Source organism: Mauremys mutica, chromosome 18 (assembly GCF_020497125.1).
Source record: "Mauremys mutica isolate MM-2020 ecotype Southern chromosome 18, ASM2049712v1, whole genome shotgun sequence".
NCBI lineage: Eukaryota > Metazoa > Chordata > Testudines > Geoemydidae > Mauremys > Mauremys mutica.
The window spans coordinates 13,040,117-13,061,377 of NC_059089.1; the positions used below are offsets into that span (position 1 = coordinate 13,040,117).

The following is a 21,261-nucleotide window of genomic DNA, read 5'->3' on the forward strand; positions in this document are numbered from 1 at the left end:
TTGTTATTGATCATTTGAAAATGGATTGCAGCAGTTTGCACAGGTTACTTTCGCTCCCTTTCTGCTGAACGCTGCCCACTGAGAAGGCTACCTATAACTTTGGCACAGAGAGCTTCTAGCTGTGTGTCCCGGCCTCTCGGTAGCCGTTCCTGATGACCATCTGCTACAGCCTCAGCATCTTGTGCTTGGTAACAGCAATGACTCTTAGAATCACAGGGTTAGAAGGGACCACAAGGGTCATCTAGTCTAACCCCCTGCCGAGATGCAGGATTTGTTGTGTCTTAACCATCCAAGGCAGAATGTTCCCCCAGTGACCTTTCTTACAAAAGTTCAGGAACCGATGTCATATATTATATGCACAGTGCAAAATTCTCCCCTATGCAAAGGGCCCACACAAAGATAATGAACCATTTCTGTCCCTTAAAACAAAGTGGGACTTAAGTGATATGTAGGCCTCGTGCATGGCCTCCTGGCAGGGATCAGTTATGTTGAGCAGAAGTATACTGTAGCAAACATGGGTAAGACTCCAAACATCATGAGTTTGGCTTAAAAATCATGAGATTTAACAAAAAAAATAGACTTCTGGTTATTTTTATGTGCTTGCTGGGTTCTGAGTCATTAGGGTTTACATTTTCAAGCTTTTCTCTGCAAACACAAGGGCTAAAACTTACTTTTTTCTTCATAAATGAAAGCTGAGATTCTGACCTAATCCCCTGACCCCAGGAGCTGGGGCTTTGAGAAAGCAACAGATATCATGAGACTTGTGAGTTGACAACGCTGGCAGTGCTCATCTCAACTAAAGTGCCATCCATCCCTTTCTAGCAACTCAAGGCAGGCCAAAATGAGTTAGAACTGTAATGTGAAAATTGTGCACCTGTTTTGCATGGGGGGAGGAGGGGTGTTGGTTTTATCTCCCACCATTTCATGGCTGAGAAACTTTGCTTTTCAAGACGTGTTTGTCAAATTCTGGTATTGCACTGCATCATCTGCAGCATCATTGGCCTGATTTTCCTGTACTCTGAGGCCCCTTTACGCTCTTGAAAGGGCTTAAAAGTGGGTGAAAATCTACTGTACTAGAGCAATGGGAAGGGGCCTTAGTGGCCCTTTGCCTGTATTTCTACAGTGCCTGGCACGGTGGGGTTGTGGCCCATGTCTAGATCTCCTAGGCTCAACCACAATACAAATAATGAATAATAGTAACAATACGAGTATAAATTATGTGAAAGTTGATCATCCGAACCACATTTATCAAATTTAAATTTCAGTCAGTTTGCTGAAAAACAGGCTTGATTTTGGCGATACAAAGGGGCGCTTTTTGCTCAAAATGCTTTACATTATTTCTAAGCAATAACTCACGCCGATGGACTCAGTTTACAAAATCAAAAGAAACTGTGAAAACCTCAGATTTTGAAGTTTTCCGCATGTCTGTCAATTATTTCACATCCCCCTATTCCAGAGCCCTTTCCTTTGTTGTTATTAGTGGGAGTGATACATATTTATATTTTGATAGAGCTCATAGACCCCAACTGGGATTAGGGCCACATTGTGTTGGGCATTGGACAAACACAGGAAAAGAGACAGACAGTCCCCTACCTGAAAAGATGTATAAGCTGAAGATACAAGCAGATGGAGGTAGGGGATGCGGATGTAACATACAAACAGATGGATGTGAAGGAATGGCACAGTTTGGTTAATTACAGCTATTGTAGGGTTTTCCTCTCCTTTCCCCTGTTTTCTCTCTCCCTTAAAAATAAACAACACACAGATATTTGGTACTTCCATAAAGCTAGTCTGTCTTGGAATGGAACAGGAACTCTACCCTTGTAGCTGTGGTTGGATACCTGCGATGGTAAATGCTTGCAAAAGGAATATTGCATGAGAGATATGGTCATTTGGGTTGACTGATTGGCCTTGGCCCTAAACCAGAGAACATAAGGAATCAGATTATTAAACTGTTCCATCTCACAGGCTGGTTCATTGGTGTCCCCATTGTCACTACTTATGTGTCCTCTGTTGGCTATAAATCTTGAATCGATAGCAGCTGTTTGAGCCAAACTCAAGCCACATTGTATCACATCAGAGTTAATCGCACAAAGGAAGGAGAAGGTTTGCTACGTTTCTGTAATATTCCTGCAGCAGCTCCATCTGTTCCACTGAGGTCGGTTGCTAGCCCCATGCAGTGCCCAAGAGCAAGAGGAGGATGGCTTATTATGGTCAAGAAGAGACCATTCTAACTTTCCTCTCAAATCTCCCTCATTTCGAGGGACATCACTCATCTGAGATCCAAAGTTGCTAAGATTTGATATCCTTGCACTTTAGTTAGTGAAAATTTTCTCTCTCAGAAATAAAAACCAAGGCTACAGAAACAGACATTTACACTAAATCCCACAGCATTTTAAGGTTTCTGTGTTAATGGTTTTTTGTGCCCCAGTTTTCAGCCTTGGCAGATACGGAGACTGTATTGTTATGTGCAACTTCTTAACTGTTCCTCTAGCAAGCACCCATATAAGTTTGTATCTTACTATCAGAAAGGTGTGTCTTGCACCTCTCTAACCCCCAGGTGTCCCCCGGTCTGGGAGGGGAACTTTCCATACCAATACGCACCTCAGGGCCCCCTCTATCCCATACTGGAGTGGGGATGGGGGATACATTGTAGCTTTCTAGTCCCAAGAACTTCTCCTTATGTGGATGAAACTTGTCTTTCCAATGTTCCCATCATTCACTACAGTATTACTTACCCAACACCATTACATGGTACTTCCATTGGAAGTAACATTTCACTTAGTACATTAAAAGAAAGTGCAGAAGAGAGGGCACATCTGAAAATGAATGTGTATGTGTGTATATATATACACACGCGTGTGTACACATACACACACACACACATATATATATAGTAAAGAAATAAAGCAAGCTGGGACCCCTGACATCAAAACATTATTGGCAGCTTTGAATGTGATAGTATTCATTTCCTGGGTAAACATTCACCTTAGCCTGACTGGAAAATGTCATTTTTAAACCTACTTGTTTTCCTTCTCCCTTCTTTCTCCCTCCCTCTCTCCCTCTCATGATCAGAAGTGGCAGTATAAGCTTGAAGCTGGTCTTGTAAAGGTTTTGAACCGAGTGCGCCCTACAGATGAATAAACACATTACCTTCCTAACCCTGGGATCTCTCTTCCAAAGGAAACAGGAAAAGGGGGAGCTTAGAGCCCCTGGCAAAATAACTGTGCAGAAAAAAAGGCCTGTTGAAAAATTTTCAACCTTCCCATCAGAGGATTGGGAGGGGGCAGCGAAAAGGTGGGTGATAGAAGTGGGGGGAGGGAAAAATACAGTGAATGCTCCCGTAACCTTTGCTCTGTTGATATTAGACAAGACCACACTGTTAATGAGTGATTGTTAACAGATGGCTGTTGAGCAACTTGTTCAGAGTCAGAAGCAAAAGACGACGTTTGGTGGTGGTGGTGCTGGGAGGGTTAGGGTGCAGAGGTGAGGTAGAGGGATATTTAGTCTTTTCATGGAGATAGAGCTGTCAAAGATTTATGATTTCCAGTCAGGCCTTTTGGTGGCAGAGGGTGGGAAAGAGATTGGTTTTATGCATTAGGGCTAGAATGCCATTTGGTACTGAAGTCCTTACCTCTTTTCAGTCAAGCTGTCTACTATTAAGAGCTGAGAAGAGGAAACCTGTATTCCTTTATCTGCCTCTGTCCCTGTATCTGAAACTGGGGAAGGGTTTTCCCTAAGATGGGGTGGGCCAGGGTTCTGAGGTGGCACTGAGCATACGCTCTCGCAGGTACTTGGCTGCCTGGTCCTTGTTCACATGCTCAAGGTCTAACTGATCGCCATGTGTGGGGTTGGAATGGAATTTTCTCCCAGGTCAGATTGGCAGTGAGCTTGGTTGTTTTTTTACACCTTCCTCTTCAATGTGTGGGTGCCTGCCACTTGCCAGGATTATCTGAGTTATTTCCCTGCCATTGTGGGGGCCTTGGGGCACTGGTGCACCTCGGCACCTATTCTCCTATTCTCCTATTCTCTGCCCGTGGCACATCATAGTCGCATCTCCTGTGGGTTGTAATACTTTGGTCTCATTTCCCTTGTTGGGTTTAGTGTGAGTGGCTGGGTGGTGTTGGTGGCATGTGACATGCAGGAGGTCAAACTAGACGATCTGGTGGTCCCGTCTGTCCTTAAACTCTGTGACTCTATGATTGTGACTAAGATCTCTAACCCCCAGAGTGCTCTCTCTCCCACCCTGGAAAGTGATTTTCTCCATACCTCTATTCCCCCCACCGCTCCCTGTAACCCTGGGTGGGGGACTGCTTCAGTCCTCTGACTTTTAGAGCTGTGGTGGGCAAACTTTTTGGCCTGAGGGCAACATCAGGGTTCCAAAACTGTATGGAGGGCTGGGTAGGAAAGGCTGTGCCTCCCCAAACAGCCTGGCCCCCGCCGCCTATCCACCCCCTCCTACTTCCCGCCCCCCTCAGAACCTTCAACCCATCCAACCCCCCCTGCTCCTTGTCCCCTGACTGCCCCCTCCTGGGACCCCCCGCCCCTAGCCGCCCCCCCAGGACCCCACCGCCTATCCAATCCTCCCTGTTTCCCATCCCCTGACCACCCCCCAAAACCTCTGCCACATCCAACCGCCCCCTGCTCTCTGTGTCCTGACTGCCCCCCGGAACTCCCTGCCCCTTATCCAACCCCTCCGCTTCCCGCCCCCTTACCACGGTGCTCAGAGCACCAGGACTGGCAGCCATGCCACCCGGCCGGAGCCAGCCACACTGCTGCGCAGTCTAGAGCACCAGGACAGGCTGGCGGCTCTCGCAGCCGCACTGCCTGGCAGGAGCTCGCAGCCCCACTGCCCTGAGCGCTGGTGGCATGGCGAGCTCAGTCTGCGGGGTACAGCAGGGGAGGGGCCGGGGGCTAGCCTCCCTGGTCGGGAGCTCACGGGTTGGGCAGGAGGGTCCCACGGGCCGGATGTGGCCTGCGGGCCGTAGTTTGCCCACCTCTGTTCTAGAACATGCTTTCGCTTTTCATTCCTTCCTCCCTTCCATTTATACATTTAAAGTGGGCTGTTTGGACACACAGTGAACCAGAGAGCACTTTGCATGTAGGTGAGTAGAAGCCTGGCTATGGAGTGTATGAGAGAGATCATTAGTATCGGTTCTGTTGTGGTGCAGTAAATGGATACACATCTTTGGATGTGTGAGGGATCTGGAATACAACTTGTTCATCAGATTCAATGTAAGTGTGTATATGTTTCTCTCACCAGTTTTCATTGGCTGGGATTTTAAAAGGAGCCTGTGGAAGTTAGGCACCCAAATCAATCTCAGTAGGATTTGGTCATTTAGCCCTTAGGTTCCTATGGAAATCCCATCCATTTAGCATTTCTCCTGCTGTATTAGGATTGACTCTCATATTCATTTCTCCTGCTAAGCTTTGCATTCAGGGGATGTTCCTCCTGGTTTCAGGGAGAGAACGGACCGGGGGCAGGGGAGGCAGAGAGGGAGAGAGAATTAGCAATCAAGGACGTTTCATGAGACTCTACTTGCTTTAAACCAATGAGGTCAAATTTATGGCTCAAATGAAGTTAATGAGACTACACAGACCAGCTCTCCACTGCGGTGAAATTACAAAACAGTTCTGGTCTTTGGTCCAATTCACACTGCATGCCTCTGACAGTCCTTGACCTTTGACGCTAAGTTCTCTTGTATGGCCACCTGGCCACCAGATGGTTTAACACCATTGGTCTACCCCAACCCTCTTAATACCTCTATATTTTTAATGTCAAGAAAAGTAAATACATGAAATAATCTGTTGTCACCCTTATTTATTCCTATTTCTTTTTTGGGGGCCCATAGGATTATATGACAAATGTTCTTACACCTCCCGTGACCGAGGATGGGTCCTGGGGATTAACACCGTCAGTGACCAGGGGAATAGAGACCCCCGCTATTTCTTCTCGCTGAAGACGGACCGTGCTCGCAAAGTCACCACCATTGCCACTCATCGCAGCTATCTTCCCAACCAGTGGGTGCATCTGGCTGCCACATACGATGGGCACCTGATGAAACTCTATGTGAACGGAGCCCAGGTGGCCACGAGTGGGGAGCAGGTGGGCACCATCTTCAGCCTTCTGACCTTGAAGTGTAAAGTGCTCATGATTGGAGGAAATGCCCTGAATCAGAACTATCGGGGTTACATAGAACACTTCAATCTCTGGAGGACGGCCCGGTCCCAGAAGGAGATCTTGTTTGACATGGGCCAGGTGATTCATGAACTAGACACCCCTCTACCTCAGCTAGTTCTTCAGGAGAGTTTACTGAATGTGAAAAACACCTGGTCTCCCATGAAGGATGGCAGCAGTCCTCAGATCGAATTCAACTATCACCATGGCTACTTGTTGGATACCAGTCTGGACCCTCCTCTTTGCGGGCAGACAGTCTGCGACAACGTGGAGGTGATCGCCAGCTACAACAAGCTCCCCCGCTTCCGCCACAACAAGGTGGTGCGCTACCGAGTGGTGAACCTCTATGACGACGTGTACCAGAACCCCACCGTCAGCCGACAGCAGATCGAGTTCCAGCACCAGCAGCTGAATGAGGCCTTCAGCCGCTACAACATCACCTGGGAGCTGGAAGTCCTGGACGTGAGGAACTCGTCCCTCCGCCGCCGCCTCATCCTGGCTAACTGCGACATCAGCAAGATCGGAGACGAGAACTGTGACCCCGAGTGCAACCACACGCTGACTGGGTATGATGGAGGGGACTGCCGGCACGTGCGTCACGCCCTGTTCCATAAGAAGAAGCAGAATGGCGTGTGCGACATGGATTGTAACTATGAGAGGTACAACTTTGATGGTGGGGAATGCTGTAACCCGGAGATAACTGATGTAACCAAGACATGTTTTGAACCAGATTCTCCTTACAGGTAGGCAACTTCTTAAACAAATGAGGTATTTATAATAATACCTGTGAACATCAGACTAATGGCAGTCCTGCCAGCTGTCCATTCCTTCATATTTATTGCTTCTCTTGTATTTTTTCTTTTGTGTGTGTGTGTGTGTGTGTGTGTGTATGTGTGTGTGTGTGTAATTGGCGCACACCTGCCTCAGCACAAGTCCTCAGACCTGCCTTGCCACTGATTCCAAATTTACCCTCTCACTACAGATTGTCAAAGATTCAAACGGCCAACTTGGGGAAATCCACAAGTTGTATGTTAGAGTGCTGAATAGCTGATTTTAGCCACAAGCCCTCAGAGTGTGGGAGTCAAAACCATAGGAAGGTCGCATTTGGTGAGGGAAGAGGCTCTGGGGTGAAAGCGATTTAAATACCTTTAGGCAGATCTCAGTTTACTGGGACTTCTTTAAAGAGTAGACAGTTTATTCAGGGCCCTTTAATGTTATGTCAATGCAGCTTTCTTTGTGCACGCATAAGGAGGGAATGTCATTAAGCGATTATAGAGAGGAGGGGCCTGAGTATGGGGGCAGGGGTTGGATCACTTGATGATTACCTGTTCTTTTCATTCACTCTGAAGCATCTGGCATTGACCACTGTCACAAGACAGGATACTGGGGTAGCTGGACCTTTGGTCTGACCCAGGATGGCCGTTCTTATGAGTATCAGGACTTCTAGCTTCTGTTATGAGCTTTGTGTCTTTGAGCAAGTAATTTAAGTGCCTCAGTTTACACAACTGAAAAATGGGGAAAGTACCCCTTCTCTTCCTGACAGGGGAGCTGTGTGGGCTAATTACATAAAATTCATAAAGCAGTCTGAGATGCTTGGATGAAAGGGTCTACATGTGTACATAAATATAATTGTTTATTTTGTACCGGGGTCTCAATCTCAAATCACTTTTGCTGCTTTGACATCAGTTTAACTCCAGTGACTTCAGTGGAGTTGCTCCTGATTTACACCAGCATATGTGAGAGTAGAATCAGACCCTTGTATATTTAAAAAAACAAAACAACCCTCACCCTATGGTTTAAAGTTATTATGGTCTGTTTTAAACCTACATCAAATAGAAGGTAAGGGTGAAATTCTGTCCTTCGCACACATTGTTATGGCTTAGAGTTGAAGCTTATAGGGTTATGGGGGAAAAAAATGACACAGTGCTTAGAACACCCTGTGTTCCCAGCCACAGCAGAGCAGATTAAGAAGGAAAATGTCAGCTGAGAGAGAATTCCCTACATTGTGTTGGCTCAAGCCATCTCCTTAATATTTTTAGCAGAGAGAAGTTTTAAAAGGACACTGTCAGCCCAAATTTACAAAACATCTGAGAAATGCTTCTTCAATTTTGTTTATATAATCCAATGGATCTTTTCAAAAATAACCAAATAAATATTCCTTTGCAGCTCGGCTCAAACACTGCATCCTTGTGATAGTGCAGGAGAGTCAGACCGTGAAATGGATTAAATACCAATTATAAAAGAAGGAAACTGACCAATCTACTTTCATTGTCTAGTCAGAGAAAAATGCAGCTAAACAAACACCATCAGTAGAGAAATGGAAATTGGATTTTTTTTAAATCTTCAGTTTTCATAACCCATGGCTTTAGTAATAACATAGCTAAGATAATTTTTTAAATGTGGTTTTTAACCTGACAGAGCCATTTTAACAATTTTACTGTATCCAACATAACAAACATGCACAAACCTTTTAAATACAATCAAACAAGAAAAGCCTGACTCAGTTTCTTCATCTGTAAAATAGGGATAAAGATACTTAACTCTTTTGTAAATTACTTTGAGATCAACTAATGCAGCAGGGGGTTGGACTAGATGACCTCCTGAGGTCCCTTCCAACCCTGAGATTCTATGATTCTATGAAAGTACTATATAAAAGCTGAGTATTATTATTATTATGCATTATTTAATTTAAAATCACATGACATATTTAAGACTGTTCCTTAACATTCAGAAACTTTCAGGGCCAAATTTTCCAAACTGCCTGCCCGAAGTTGTGTGCAAAAAATGTGCGTGTGGAAGTTCAAGTAAGTCAAATGTCATTTGCAAAATATGCAGTTACATGGACAAAACAGGCATTTCTACACACTGGTTTTTCACGTGCAACTGTTTATTCTTCTTTGGGTACCTCTGTGCATTGTCATTTGTGGATTTGGTGCCCTCTGGCATGGTGCTCACGGAACATCTACCAAAGCTGTGGCCTTTGCAGCTGTATGAACGCCCCCTAGTGACTTTGGGGTCCCAGTGTATTTAGGAGCGTGCAGCCCCCAACTGCCCAAGGTACTTCTCCTCCACAGCGATAAGCACAAGGAACCTCCTTGTGTTGGATCTTCTTTGCAGATGCACATAGCCCCTCCCACAACTGAGAAACACAATCCTTTAGCTTAGATCATCAAAAAGAGAGAAAACATAATGTGGCCTCGGTACTGCCTTGGGGTTGCAACAGTCTCATTGATGGCCAGCAGCGCGGCTAAGAAAGTCTTTGAGAAACCTCACCTGTGTAAATGTCTATCCAGAATCCAATGGGAGAGTTGGATGTGCCCAGGAAAGGCTCACACCTCATCACAGCGCTCCACCTGTTGGGCATTCTCGCTCCGACCGCATCAAAACCAACCATTTGGGGCTACAGGCATACTTGATCATTGAGAGTCTTGTGGTACAGGCCTTGGCATCAGGGGTTCAGGCTAACAATACAATTGGCAATAAGTCACCCTGGCACTGAAGCCCTCGTCAATGGAATGGGTGACGCCTCAACCCCCTTGGTACCCAATTTGAGAAAGGTTCCATCACCATGGCTCCAAAGTCAGAGATTCAGTCAGGACTGACCGTACCCATTCTGCACCCACGCCTACCACTTTGGGCACCACGAATGGCGTTTCTGAGTCCTCAGTCCCGCTGCTGGAGGTCTCATCACCTGTTGCTGAGGACATCTCTTTGTCCGCTACATCCTCTGCTTTGACTCCTGTCAAAGCTCAACATCAGCTAAGACGCTGAGGAAAGGGAAACAGAACTCTGACTCCTCGGAGGGCTCCCAGGAGAAAAGGAAAAGGTGCCAGTCACATGATGATTCCTCGGCAGTGTGTCGAGAGGAGGTCTCGGCTTCTTAGTCTTCCTCAGCACCATAGGGTCTCCACATTTTGCTGATTTATATTCCCCACCCAACCTCAATGTCGCCTATACTGGACAATCCACTGCCATATAGGATCCTAGCACCCCCAGCAGAGACACTAACTTCCCTAGATCCCAGGGGGTGCTTGACCACTGCTCAACCCCAGACCCCACCCCCACTCCACCTTTTCCTCCAAGACTCCACCCCTGCCCTGCCTCTTCCTGCCCCCATTCTGCCTCCACCCCGCCTCTTCCCGCCCCACCTCATTCCACCCCTCCCCGCCTCTTCCTGCCCCCGCTCCTCCCCCTCTCTCCCAGCACCTCCTGCATGCCACTGAACAGCTCCTTTCAGTCCCCACTGGGAGGAGACTGAGCCAGCTCCTTTCATCCTAAGGGATATTCCGTGACTGGTCCTCTCAGGCTTGATGCATTCCTTCCATCGCCCCGTAGAATTGTTATGTCCCATGTTACAAGAAGTGCTGAGGGTGGTAATACAAATAATAATAGTAATAGACATCGCTCAGCCTGAACCAACAAGGCTGCCATGGCCCTGGCCTCCAACTCTGCTACAGGTTCCTTGGGTTCTCCTTCTGGCACCTTTGGCAGGGTCCTCGAATCCTTCAGCACTGCCCTTTCAGTCACGGGCCCTGCTGCATCTATTGTGTCACTGGTGCCAATTCCAGCACTAGTGTTGTCACTGGCTCCCCATCCTTCCCTTCCAGCACTCATACAGACTCCTAGGTGCCGTCTTTATGAGTTACCGGGGGTATCGACCCCCCGCTATGCCCCAGGCCCTGCCCCCACTCCACCTCTTCCCCCAAGCCCATACCCCCACCCCACCTCTTCCCACCCCAACTCTGCCCCGTTCCGCCCCCTCCCCTGAGCACACACCACCCTCGCTCTTTCCCTCACTCCTCCTCCCCCAACACATCCTGCATGCCGCTAAACAGCTGATCTGCGGCGGGTTGGAGGCGCTGGCTGGGATGGGGAGGAGCTGATCCATGGGGCTGCCGGTGAGTGCTGAGCACCCACTATATTTTTTCTGCAGGTGCTCCAGCCCCGGAGCACCCACAGAGTTGGTGCCTAACTACAGACTTCTCCACCAAAGAGCCAACACTCCACAGCACCTGCAGATAGCAGTGGAGACAATGACAGAGGACTCCTTTATGATGATGACAACGTACAAATGGGGGGTGTCCCAAGGGACGGCGTATCACCAGATGACAATACTACTCCCTTAGAGGTGTCCCCTCTGAGCAAGTTTCATCAGTTCCAGGAGCTGCTGACCAGAATAGCTTATACGCTACAAGTGGACTCTGGTGCCATACCAACTGAAGCATCCATCCTTCTCTTTGATGTTCTGCAACGGAAACCAATGATAGGATATCACTACCCCTACACAGGGATTTGATTGACCCAGCCACGAAAATCTGCCTGTCACAGTCTTCTTCTCCAACAGTTTCACAACAAGGGGAGAGGATGTTCCCAGTCCCATCACAATACTTCATATGTTTTGTTCAGCATCCAATCACTGGTTTAACTCATTGGTTGTTGCTGCGGCCCTGGAAGAGTCAAGAGATGCTGAATCCACCCATTCAGCCCTTAGAGACAGGAAAGGTGCACTTGACAGGAAGACATATTTCTCGGCTCTTTGGATGTGCACATCATTAGTTACCATGCAGTGATGGCACGCTACCAGTACGACTTCTGGGAAACCATAACTCCTATCCTTCAGCAAAGGATCTGGCTGCTGAGTAAAAATCATAGAACATCACCAGGGATGGGATCCTAATTCTCCGTGATAAAAAAAACCAAAATTCTCTGATTAAAAAAAATAAAAATCCATGTTTCTCCACGGTTAAAATGAAACACTGAACTTTAGTTTCCCTAGCCACAATATATATAGGCATCAGTTTAACGCAATGTTTTATTGATATATAGAACCTCATTTATCTGAGCCTCCATTATCTGGCTTTCTGTATTAACCCGAACCACCAGCTGCTTGGAGCTGACAGAGCTCCGCTGCTGTCTGTGCCAGACAGCTGGTGGTTCAGTTAATACTGAGAGCAAGATAATGGAGGCTCAGATAAACGGGGTTTTACTATATATATTTTTTTCACAAGATGTAAAAATGAAAGATTCTCTGTACAAATGCAAATTCTGTGCCCCCCCCCATTTTCGCATGGCAAATAGATTTCTAGAATCCCTGCACATCACGCCCTACATGTGGCATATGGTGTATCAGAGTCTTGTCCTAGTACAGTGGCCCCAGAATCACTGTATGCAGGTACTGATAGCTTTGCCCATCAGGCCTCATCGCAGAATCTCATGGACGGATGAAAATCTTCTCCTTGATGGCAAAAGTCTTTTCAGTGAAAAGACAGGTGAAACTCAAAGCCACCAGAGTGACTGCAAGCTCTCTTGGACTCATACACTTCGCTGCCATTTTAGGTGGAAAGCCATGATGTGCAACAGATACCATAGGCCTGGCTTGTCAGCATCCATTCATGCTTATGCACAGTACTGAAAGTGCCAGCAGACCTCCCATTCTGCCAAACAGCAAAGACAAGAATGACCTATCCGAGCTCTGTAAACCAGCCTGCTCCATCAGCCTGGAGGCTGCAGGTTTAATATCAAAGTCAAGAGTCAGGTTCCAGTGTTCTGCATACCCTATCCTTCGTCTACTGCCTCCTCCATCTCTCCCTCTGGAGACCGTATTGTGCAGTCTATCAAACTGGATGCGAATCACATCATATTGCTGTATAATGGAGTAGACTGTGGCTTACCTCCCTATTCTCTGTCTTACCCCTCCTCGGGGATGCTTCTCACACTGCAACTCTACAGGGAGAAATCAACTAATTCTTGGCAAAGGGCTCCAGAGAGGAAGTCCCTCGAGAACTGAAGGGAAGGGGCTTCTATTCAAGTTACTTCCTGACTCCCGAAAAAGGAGACAGTCTCTGCCCAGCCCTAAACTAAGGCGACTCAGAACCTTTAAGTTTGGGACACTTTCCTGGTGGAGCATAATTCCCCCCATATCCCAAGGAGACTGGTATGCAACTCTTGACCTCAAAGATCCTCACGTTAACATAGGCATCAGGCAGTCACCCAAAAAATATCTGAGATTCCGCCTACAGAATCAGCATCTAAAATGCAGAATTCTTCCCCATTGGCTTATCATCTGCACTTAGGGTGTTTATAAAATGTAATGTGTTTCTGTATCTGGTGGCTGATATTTATAGGTGTGCTATTGAACTAGACTGTAGGAAGCACCTCATAGCTTCTTCCATATGTCATCCTTCATGGGAAACTTCATAGGAGACCTCTGCAACACTGGCTACTTTGAATGCACACACTCCAAATGTGGACAGCTTCAAGACCAATGGGCTATCCCACCAGAGCTGTTAAAGAATCTTTTGTGATGAGAGGAGACAGTGAAAAGCAGGAATTTCATTCAGTCCTTCAGTTCCAACAGCTGCAGTCACTGTGGAACTCTCCAGCCATGGCTGCGGAGTCCGCATTCAACTCCGGGTCTGTACAGTGACCAGGGATCCAGACTATCCCTCAGTATTCTGGAACGCTGAGTGACACATCGGGCATTGCAGTCCTTCCTGCCCTCCCTCTTGGTGAACACAGTACAGATACTAACTGACAACGCCGCCGCAAGGCATGATGTAAACAAACCAGGTGGAGCTCGTTCCCCCATGTTGTGTCAGGAAGCGGTAAAGTTTTGGGTGCAGTGCATTCCCCATTGAATACACCGAATAGCTCTGCAGCTACCAAGAGTGGAGAATTCTCAAGCAGACTGAATCAAGACCAACATAAATGATTATTGAAGGACTCAGGGACTCGGCACCTTTCTTCAGATGGTGAACTCCCTCAGTAGATGTGTTTGCCACCAAGGAGAGCATCAAGAGTCATCACTTCTGCTCCAGATCTAGTAGAGACAAAGAATTTCTAACAGATTGGAGCAGGGACTTTCTCACGCATACCATTACTACTGTACTCGGAATAATACACAAGACCCAAACAGGGTGAAAGCTCTTCTGGTTGCACCAGGGTGGCCCAAACAACATTGATATGCCAACCTATTACAATTCTTTCAACCTCCACTGTATCACCTGCCCTTATCCCTGGATCTCTTATCCCAGGCCTGACCTCTCTTGCTCTGTAAGAGTAAGTCAAGGAAACCTGAAGTCATAAAATATTATAGACAAAAGCGGAAACATTTCACCTTGAGGGTAGGTAATAGGTGACTTGGTTTAGAGCCTCCTCCCCCCATTTCTGCAAATCTGTGTTATTTGCTACACTTAAAGGAAACTGACTTATCTGTGGCATCCCTGAAGGTTATTTAGTTGCAATTTCAGCAAAGTGCCAGCCTGTACATGAGTCTCCCACGCTACGGTTAACTGATTCTATACAACCTATTACAACACATTAGCGCCATGATTTCTGTAGGGTTTGGTTTTGTGTGTTAGAAGGCTTTTTCGGAGGGGGGGGGTTGTTTGTATTATTTGAATTAGTTTAAGTGTTAACTGGTTCTTTAAAGACTTTTCCAACACCTTTCCCTCAGCAGAGGAGTCTGCTACCATGTGGGATTCATATTTAGTATTTGCGAAGCTCATGGAGTCCCCAATCAAGTCCTTTGGAAACCGCAAGTGGGTTACAAAACCGCATTCCTTACAGCCAGGCCCCTTTGGAAGTCTATGGCATTAAAATGTTAGCAAACCGTCACGCTGTTCACGCCACGTGTGTGCTGCATTTCTTTCCCCCGGCTCACAGTGGCACCAGAACCAGGGGAGGGCCCAGCTGTCACAGGCTGGCTGGGTCTTTTCAAGGAACTTTCTTCCCCAGGCTGGGAAAATGAAGACGGTCGGGTCTCAGTGATTAATTTCAGGAAGAGGCCTAAGGAGAGATTCCAGGCAGAAAGCCCCAGGAGTGGGGACAAGAGGGCTGCAGAAAGCAAGAAGGCTCCTGCAGGAGACCCCAAGACGCCCTGGGAGAAAAGATTCCAGCTGAAGTAAGACTGGGAGTGACTTGCCAAGGCAGGGAAGGCTCTGGGCAGGAAGGTCCGGGAGGGGCTTGATGAAGAGTGGTGAAAGATGACTATATAAACCGTAAAATGAGAACTTTTCCCTGGGGCTTTGAGGACTTTATTTTGGAACTGTTTATGATACTAAACCAGCCCAAGCCAGGGTGTTACTGGCTACAAGAAGAACCTCTGTGACATTTCTGAGGAGACAGAAACAGAGGCAGGGATGCTGCAGGGCTACCCCATGCCACAAGGGGCCTCTCTGGAAGCAGCCACCCCATTACCACAACTATCATTCACCATTGGCCCCACCCCTTCAGGTACAACCTTTGCTGCGTGCTCTCCATCCCTAGCTAAAGAACCTGGCCCCCTGCGTGTACAACAGAAACACTGCTTTTGGGAAAATGCCCTTTAAGAGCTTTTTACTCTAGTAATAAAAATATAAAACAGATCAGAAGACAAAAGGTAGGGGCCTTTTTTCCTGCTCAGAAACAATGGCTGGGCATCTGCTGCAGTCTAACATGCACAAACAGAAATACATGGCATCAGATATTGAGACATACATGGTCCTTCCACAGGTATTACATTCTGTGGAGAAAGCACATATTTATTAGTTGAGATCATCTTTAAAGTGCATGTGATGTCTCCCCAATAGGCCATATGTCATGATAGCACCCACTGAAATGCCTATAAAAAAATCTGGAAGTGCTTTTTGATGCATTTGACAGTAATGGCTCCTGTAATGCTATCATGAAGGCCGGTGACACAAAGCCTTGTAACAAGTCTTTAAGGGCTGTTATGAGATGGCATTATCCCTGTGCAGCGCAGGGCTGTTGCAGTGTTTATAACATGTGCTTATTACAGATGTATTATAAAAATAATTTATGATGCTTGTAACAGTCACTGTAGTGCCGGATCTAATGAGAAGTGTGATGTTTAGGATCCAGTCCCACTGCTGTGGGATGGTCAGACCTGAAATAGAGACTAACCTTGTCATTAGCATTTCAGTTTGCTCAATGCACCAAGAGATGCATGAGAGTATGCACTTCGTAGATTCATAGGCTCATATAGGTCTGCACAAAATTCAGAATTCTTGTTTGACAGGGGTTTATAAGAATCTTTTCCTTCAGTTTTGATCTAAGCAAGTTTACACCTTCTGGGTTTTTGGTTTGTATGAACCCCCAAATTCTTAGTGAAACTCAATTGCGATGATTTCATTTGGATCCTATTTTAACACATAACACCTTAAATTAAGAAAGGTTTGCATGAAAGTAGTTCCGGGTTCATTAATAATGGATGGATAAACAGACAATTCAGAGCTTCCAAAAGGGTTAATGGCAGCGGTGTTGGAGAAACTCCATGTAACACGTGCCATTTTAGGGACATAACCATCTAATAAATGTCTTAAAAGTCAGGAAATTCAGAGTGAAAGCTGAAACTCCATATTTAATGCATGGTGCCTATGTATTCTAACACGTGTGTTCAGTTCGTTTCTTGAGAAGTCTGCAAGAGAGGGAACAGCAGAGGTGCTCTGAGGGTGGAGTTTAACCTTCAACTCTGAATTCCCTGGTATGTGCAAGTTGGAAGCGAGTGCTTAATTTTTCCCTATTGTAGTTTTTCATTTTTAATTTCCTTTTGTAGTTTTTCATTTTTAATTTCCTTTTCCTTCTAATTAATGACAGCTAGGGGGACTCCACTGAGATTAGATCAGTTTCTTTGGGCCCAATCTGATCTCAGTGAAACTATTTGGAGAAACTGGACTAAGCAAAATTCTTTTCTCATTGGGCTAATGGGCTCCAGTAGCTCCTCCAGTCCCAGTAGACACCTAAGAGAAAGAAAGTTCAGAGCAGTTATTTTACAGGGGACTTTGATGGCTCAGGAGGTATGTAATGGGACACGGAACCTTTAAATGACTGATTTAAATCCTGGAGCTGATTGGTGATCATTACTGACTGACAGCTGAGCGAAATGAGTTGGAATATCTCAGTCTAGTTGCCAATAGTCAGGTGTGAAAACCACCTTCGCGGCTGGCACAAATTGGCCCACTTGGTTACGTGTCAGCAAAGAGACCTTGGACTAGAAAGGCTTTGGAGAGTGAGCTCCCTTCTGACCCCTAGAGATGGGTCCTGCAGGTCAGGATTGAGTTACACTGATAGGGGAACCTTGCACCAGTGCTTCCTGTGTGTGTCCCTGTTGTGTGAGTAAACAGAGGACTTCGGTCTCCTGGAGCTGTAACTTCAGCACTTCTCCCCAGTACTGAATACATTTTTAAAAATCCACTCCCATCAGCTGTGTAGCTAGAATTCACCAGAGTGAAGTATTCATAGAGAAATCTGAAAATTTTCCTTAGTTGCCTGGCTACTGGTTTTGTAACTGACCTGAAATTCGGGTCAGGTTTGTTATAAGATATGAGAATCTGGGGCTAGTTTCAAATGAACATGTTAGACCTATTGTTTCACCTCAACATCTTGAGACACTTGTGATTTCACATGGATTTGACATGGAACTAGTCGAATCTCAGCAATTCCTGATGTTTTCCTTTGAGATTTGGGGTTCATGCAAACATCAGAGTGAGAGTCTGGGTAAAGGACAGTGAACATAGCATAGGAACTTTGTTAGTCAAACACATAGCTAAGGCATCTCGTCACTTCTAGCAGAACCTACATTTAGGGAAATACCTTAGAAATGCCGAGAATATGGGAAATTCCCTTTACCTTCTGAGAAGCCAAACTCTTTCCTTTCTGATGGATAAAAGCTCTTTCATCACCTTTACAGGATGCAGATGGATGGTTTTTGTTTTTTAATTCCCCGAGTCTTGTTCTGCCTAATCAGCATCATCATTTGTGTTTTCACCATTGGCTATTAACGCTGACCACAGCTGACAGGTTTAACTCTCCATAGGGTTATCCCAGGACCAGTAATAGGACTGGAGTAGCAGAAATGTTTAATTCAGTTAAACCAACCAAACAAAAACTTAGATTAGACTTTAAAACCTGCAGCTGCAACTCTACCTACCACCTTCGACTCTATCTCTGAACAGCTCTTTGTTCTGTCTCTATTTCTGGGACTCAAGAGTTTATTGAAGTTGGGGGGGGGGAAGAAGGGGGTTGCTAAGTGAAAAAGCCGGTGAGCAAATGGAAATACCCTCCTATTTCCTCAGTCTAGCGAAGGAGTCAGTCTCTCTCCCTCCCTCCTCTGTTATGGGGGGCCTCCTTTTCCGTTTTCTCAAGTTGGCAACGACCTTATTTAATCAGTTTGCTCTGACGTGGAGCCAAGAAGGGGCTCCTCTGGGTGATGTCGGGTCTTGTGTGCATTCAGACATCCACAGCTGTTAGTGAGCAAGGGTTGGCGTTTGACTACTGAGGGATTTTTTATAGCCACAGAGGGCGACTATTAATAGAAGGAATTTACCAAAACATAGAACTACCCAGCACTGAAAAGCGTGGGGAGGTTCAGGGGGGTGAGGTGGGGAGTGAAGCAGGGAACCTATGGGATTCATGCCAGGAAAAAATCAGTGTTGAAATTATACCAAAAGATAAAGTCAAATGAACAACGCTGAGAAAAGGGTTGAATCTGTTCCTTGCACTGCAATAGCATTTCTTTTCCTTTGCTAATAACCTGGTCTGACCTTATGGATTTATTTCTCAATTGTCTCCTTTTGAACAAAATTGTAGTGAGAAAAAAGTTAACAAAAACATGGGTAGAAAATGTCAACTTTTGGGGGACTTATTAGACTGTGGAATAATTGCCCAAGGGAAGCATTGGACTCTCCACCCCTTGAGACATTTAAATTTAGACTGGAAGACATATGTGGAAAATTGTGCGTTAATATTGTATGAACTAGAAGACTAGAATTTTTTTTCCCCGCTATGATTTTCCTGATAAGATTGTGTGAGCTTTAAGGCCACACAGTCACGTTTACAGGTGTAACAGGAAGGATTGGTTATTAAGCAAGGAGCAGAAGGAGACAAAGGTGCCAATTTAATACCTATTTTAGAGAGTGGTTGGCTACTGATAAAGATGCAATGTCCATCAGGAAATAGACCTGTTATTCCAACTCCTCATACATTTTGCTTTCCAAAGACACACAAGAAATGTGCCCAACTCCCTCTGACTTTCAAAGGGAAATTAGTGTCTCACTCTCCATTGTCCCTTTGAAAAGCTTCCCTTATATTGGATTTTTTGTGTGAAATAGAAATGAGACAGAGACAGATTATTTGTCAACAATTCAGAATAAAGAAAGAAATGTAATATATTGTATAACACATGAGGGTGGCCCTCAACAGAGCCAGAGCTTAGTTTGTTTCAGCAAAGCACCACAAAGTTGGGAAACTTATCCGAACTGTCTCGGTCTCCAAACTGGTCTGGAAAACTTAAAGGAAAACTCCTGAAAACTCCAGGGCTTCCTGTTTCCCTTGAGGCTTGCAATACTGCTAGAACATCTTTCCTTGCAATATGCCAGGTTTCTGCTTTCAATCCCACCAGGAACCTGCAGTGGAGAGGTGTAGGAAAACCTGAGAAAAAGTAAAGGAGAAAGTTACATGGCCTTTTTGTAATGTCAAGGAAGCTCAAGTTAGGTTTTGGCTCAGGATTTTGGGTGAAAGGTTTTTATTTCATCTGCACGTAGAACTTGTTTACCGTTAGGGCCTCATTCTGTGAGGTGCAGGGCACTCTCAACTCCCACTGACTTTGGTGACAGTTGAAGATGCTCATCAGCTGTTAGTAGGCACTCAGCACCATGCAGGATTAGCCCCTTTGTCTAGAGCAGACTTCCCCTTTACTTCACATTCCTAAATGTTCATTTCACCGTTTTCACTGAAAAAATACAGAACGCTGCACGTGAATGGTTTCCTTTCCATCCAGGCGGGGATTCCAAAGCATGGGCTTTCACCAAGGTCCTGATCCAAAGCCCACTGACATCAATAAAAAGACTCCCATTAGAAGTGATTTCTGGGGTGGGGAAGACAGTAGCCAGGAGGGCAGCCAGTACAAAGCAGCAGACTGCACCAAACATAACGCAAAATGCTCCTGTCAGGCAGATGCAGTGGCTGTATCTCCCAGTTTGCCGGAGGCTCTCTGGACATTTTGAATCATTCCCTGTATGCCAGTTGGATCTGTCTAGAGGCTGAGAGTTCCAGGTTTCCGATACCCCTTTCATATGTTCAGGTTTCATCTGATAAATCTGTTGCTGGGGCTAGATTTACATGTGGATTTTTGCTTCCAAGTCCCATGTTTTCTAGCAAACATAGACTTAACCCTTTAGATCTCTTTGACTTGAATGTGCACAGAGTATCAGCCTACCTCCCTGAGATTCATATTATCTGAAGCAGGTTAATTTTTAAGCTAGTATACCCTGTTGCAACAGTTAATTTAAAAAACCAAACACCTCCAAATGGAATGTCTCAGATAATTTTCTCCCCCAAAATGTTATACAGTGGGATACCAGTTTTACAAAGTTTTCAAGATTTTATTAAACTGAGATTGTAAAATTGAGAGAATCCATTCTGTCTCTGAGGGGGACATGAAGGCATTTCAGATTAAAGTGAGTGTTGTAAGTTCCGGTTTTATAAAATTGGGGATCTAATGTAGTATATTTCACTATTTCACTCGGAGGGTGGTGAAGCACTGGAATGGGTTACCTGTGGAGGTGGTGGAATCTCCAGCCTTTGAGGTTTTTAAGGCCTGGCTTGACAAAGCCTTGGCTGGGATTATTTAGTTGGTGTTGGTCCTGCTTTGAGCAGGGGGTTGGACTAGATGACCTCCTGAGGTCTCTTCCAATCCTAATCTTCTATGATTCTATGATAGGCCAAGGAATGACCTTATAAAACTTTTTGCTTGGACCATCAAAAGTCAGATTTACGGTCACCAAAAGCTTAGGTTCTGTGGAAGACAGGAGGTTGTCATTTAGTGGCATTTTAAAGCTTAGCCTGTAAAGGGAATCACCATGACACACTTGATACGTGGTTGGTATATGGCAACCAAGTTGTACTATAATACAACTGGCACATGTCATGACAAGGATAACAGCTAGACTGCGGGGGATAGCCATGAGTCGGTCTACCATACGCTTTTCCATTCATACACATTCCCATATTTCCCATTAGTGTGGCATGGAACTGTTACCCTGTAGATGAAAATTAGAGTGATGTGGTTCTCCTCTCTCATAATG

General features: G+C 45.7%; 1 protein-coding gene across 1 annotated transcript in view; it reads left to right on the top strand.

The window, feature by feature from the left end:
- The window catches only part of PAPPA (pappalysin 1), a 221,626-nt gene that overhangs the window by 26,213 nt on the left and 174,152 nt on the right, over window positions 1-21,261 (top strand). The window contains exon 2 of the mRNA XM_044992846.1: window positions 5,853-6,921. Coding sequence (XP_044848781.1) covers window positions 5,853-6,921 — 1,069 coding nt within the window. The remainder of the gene's footprint in view (window positions 1-5,852; window positions 6,922-21,261) is intronic.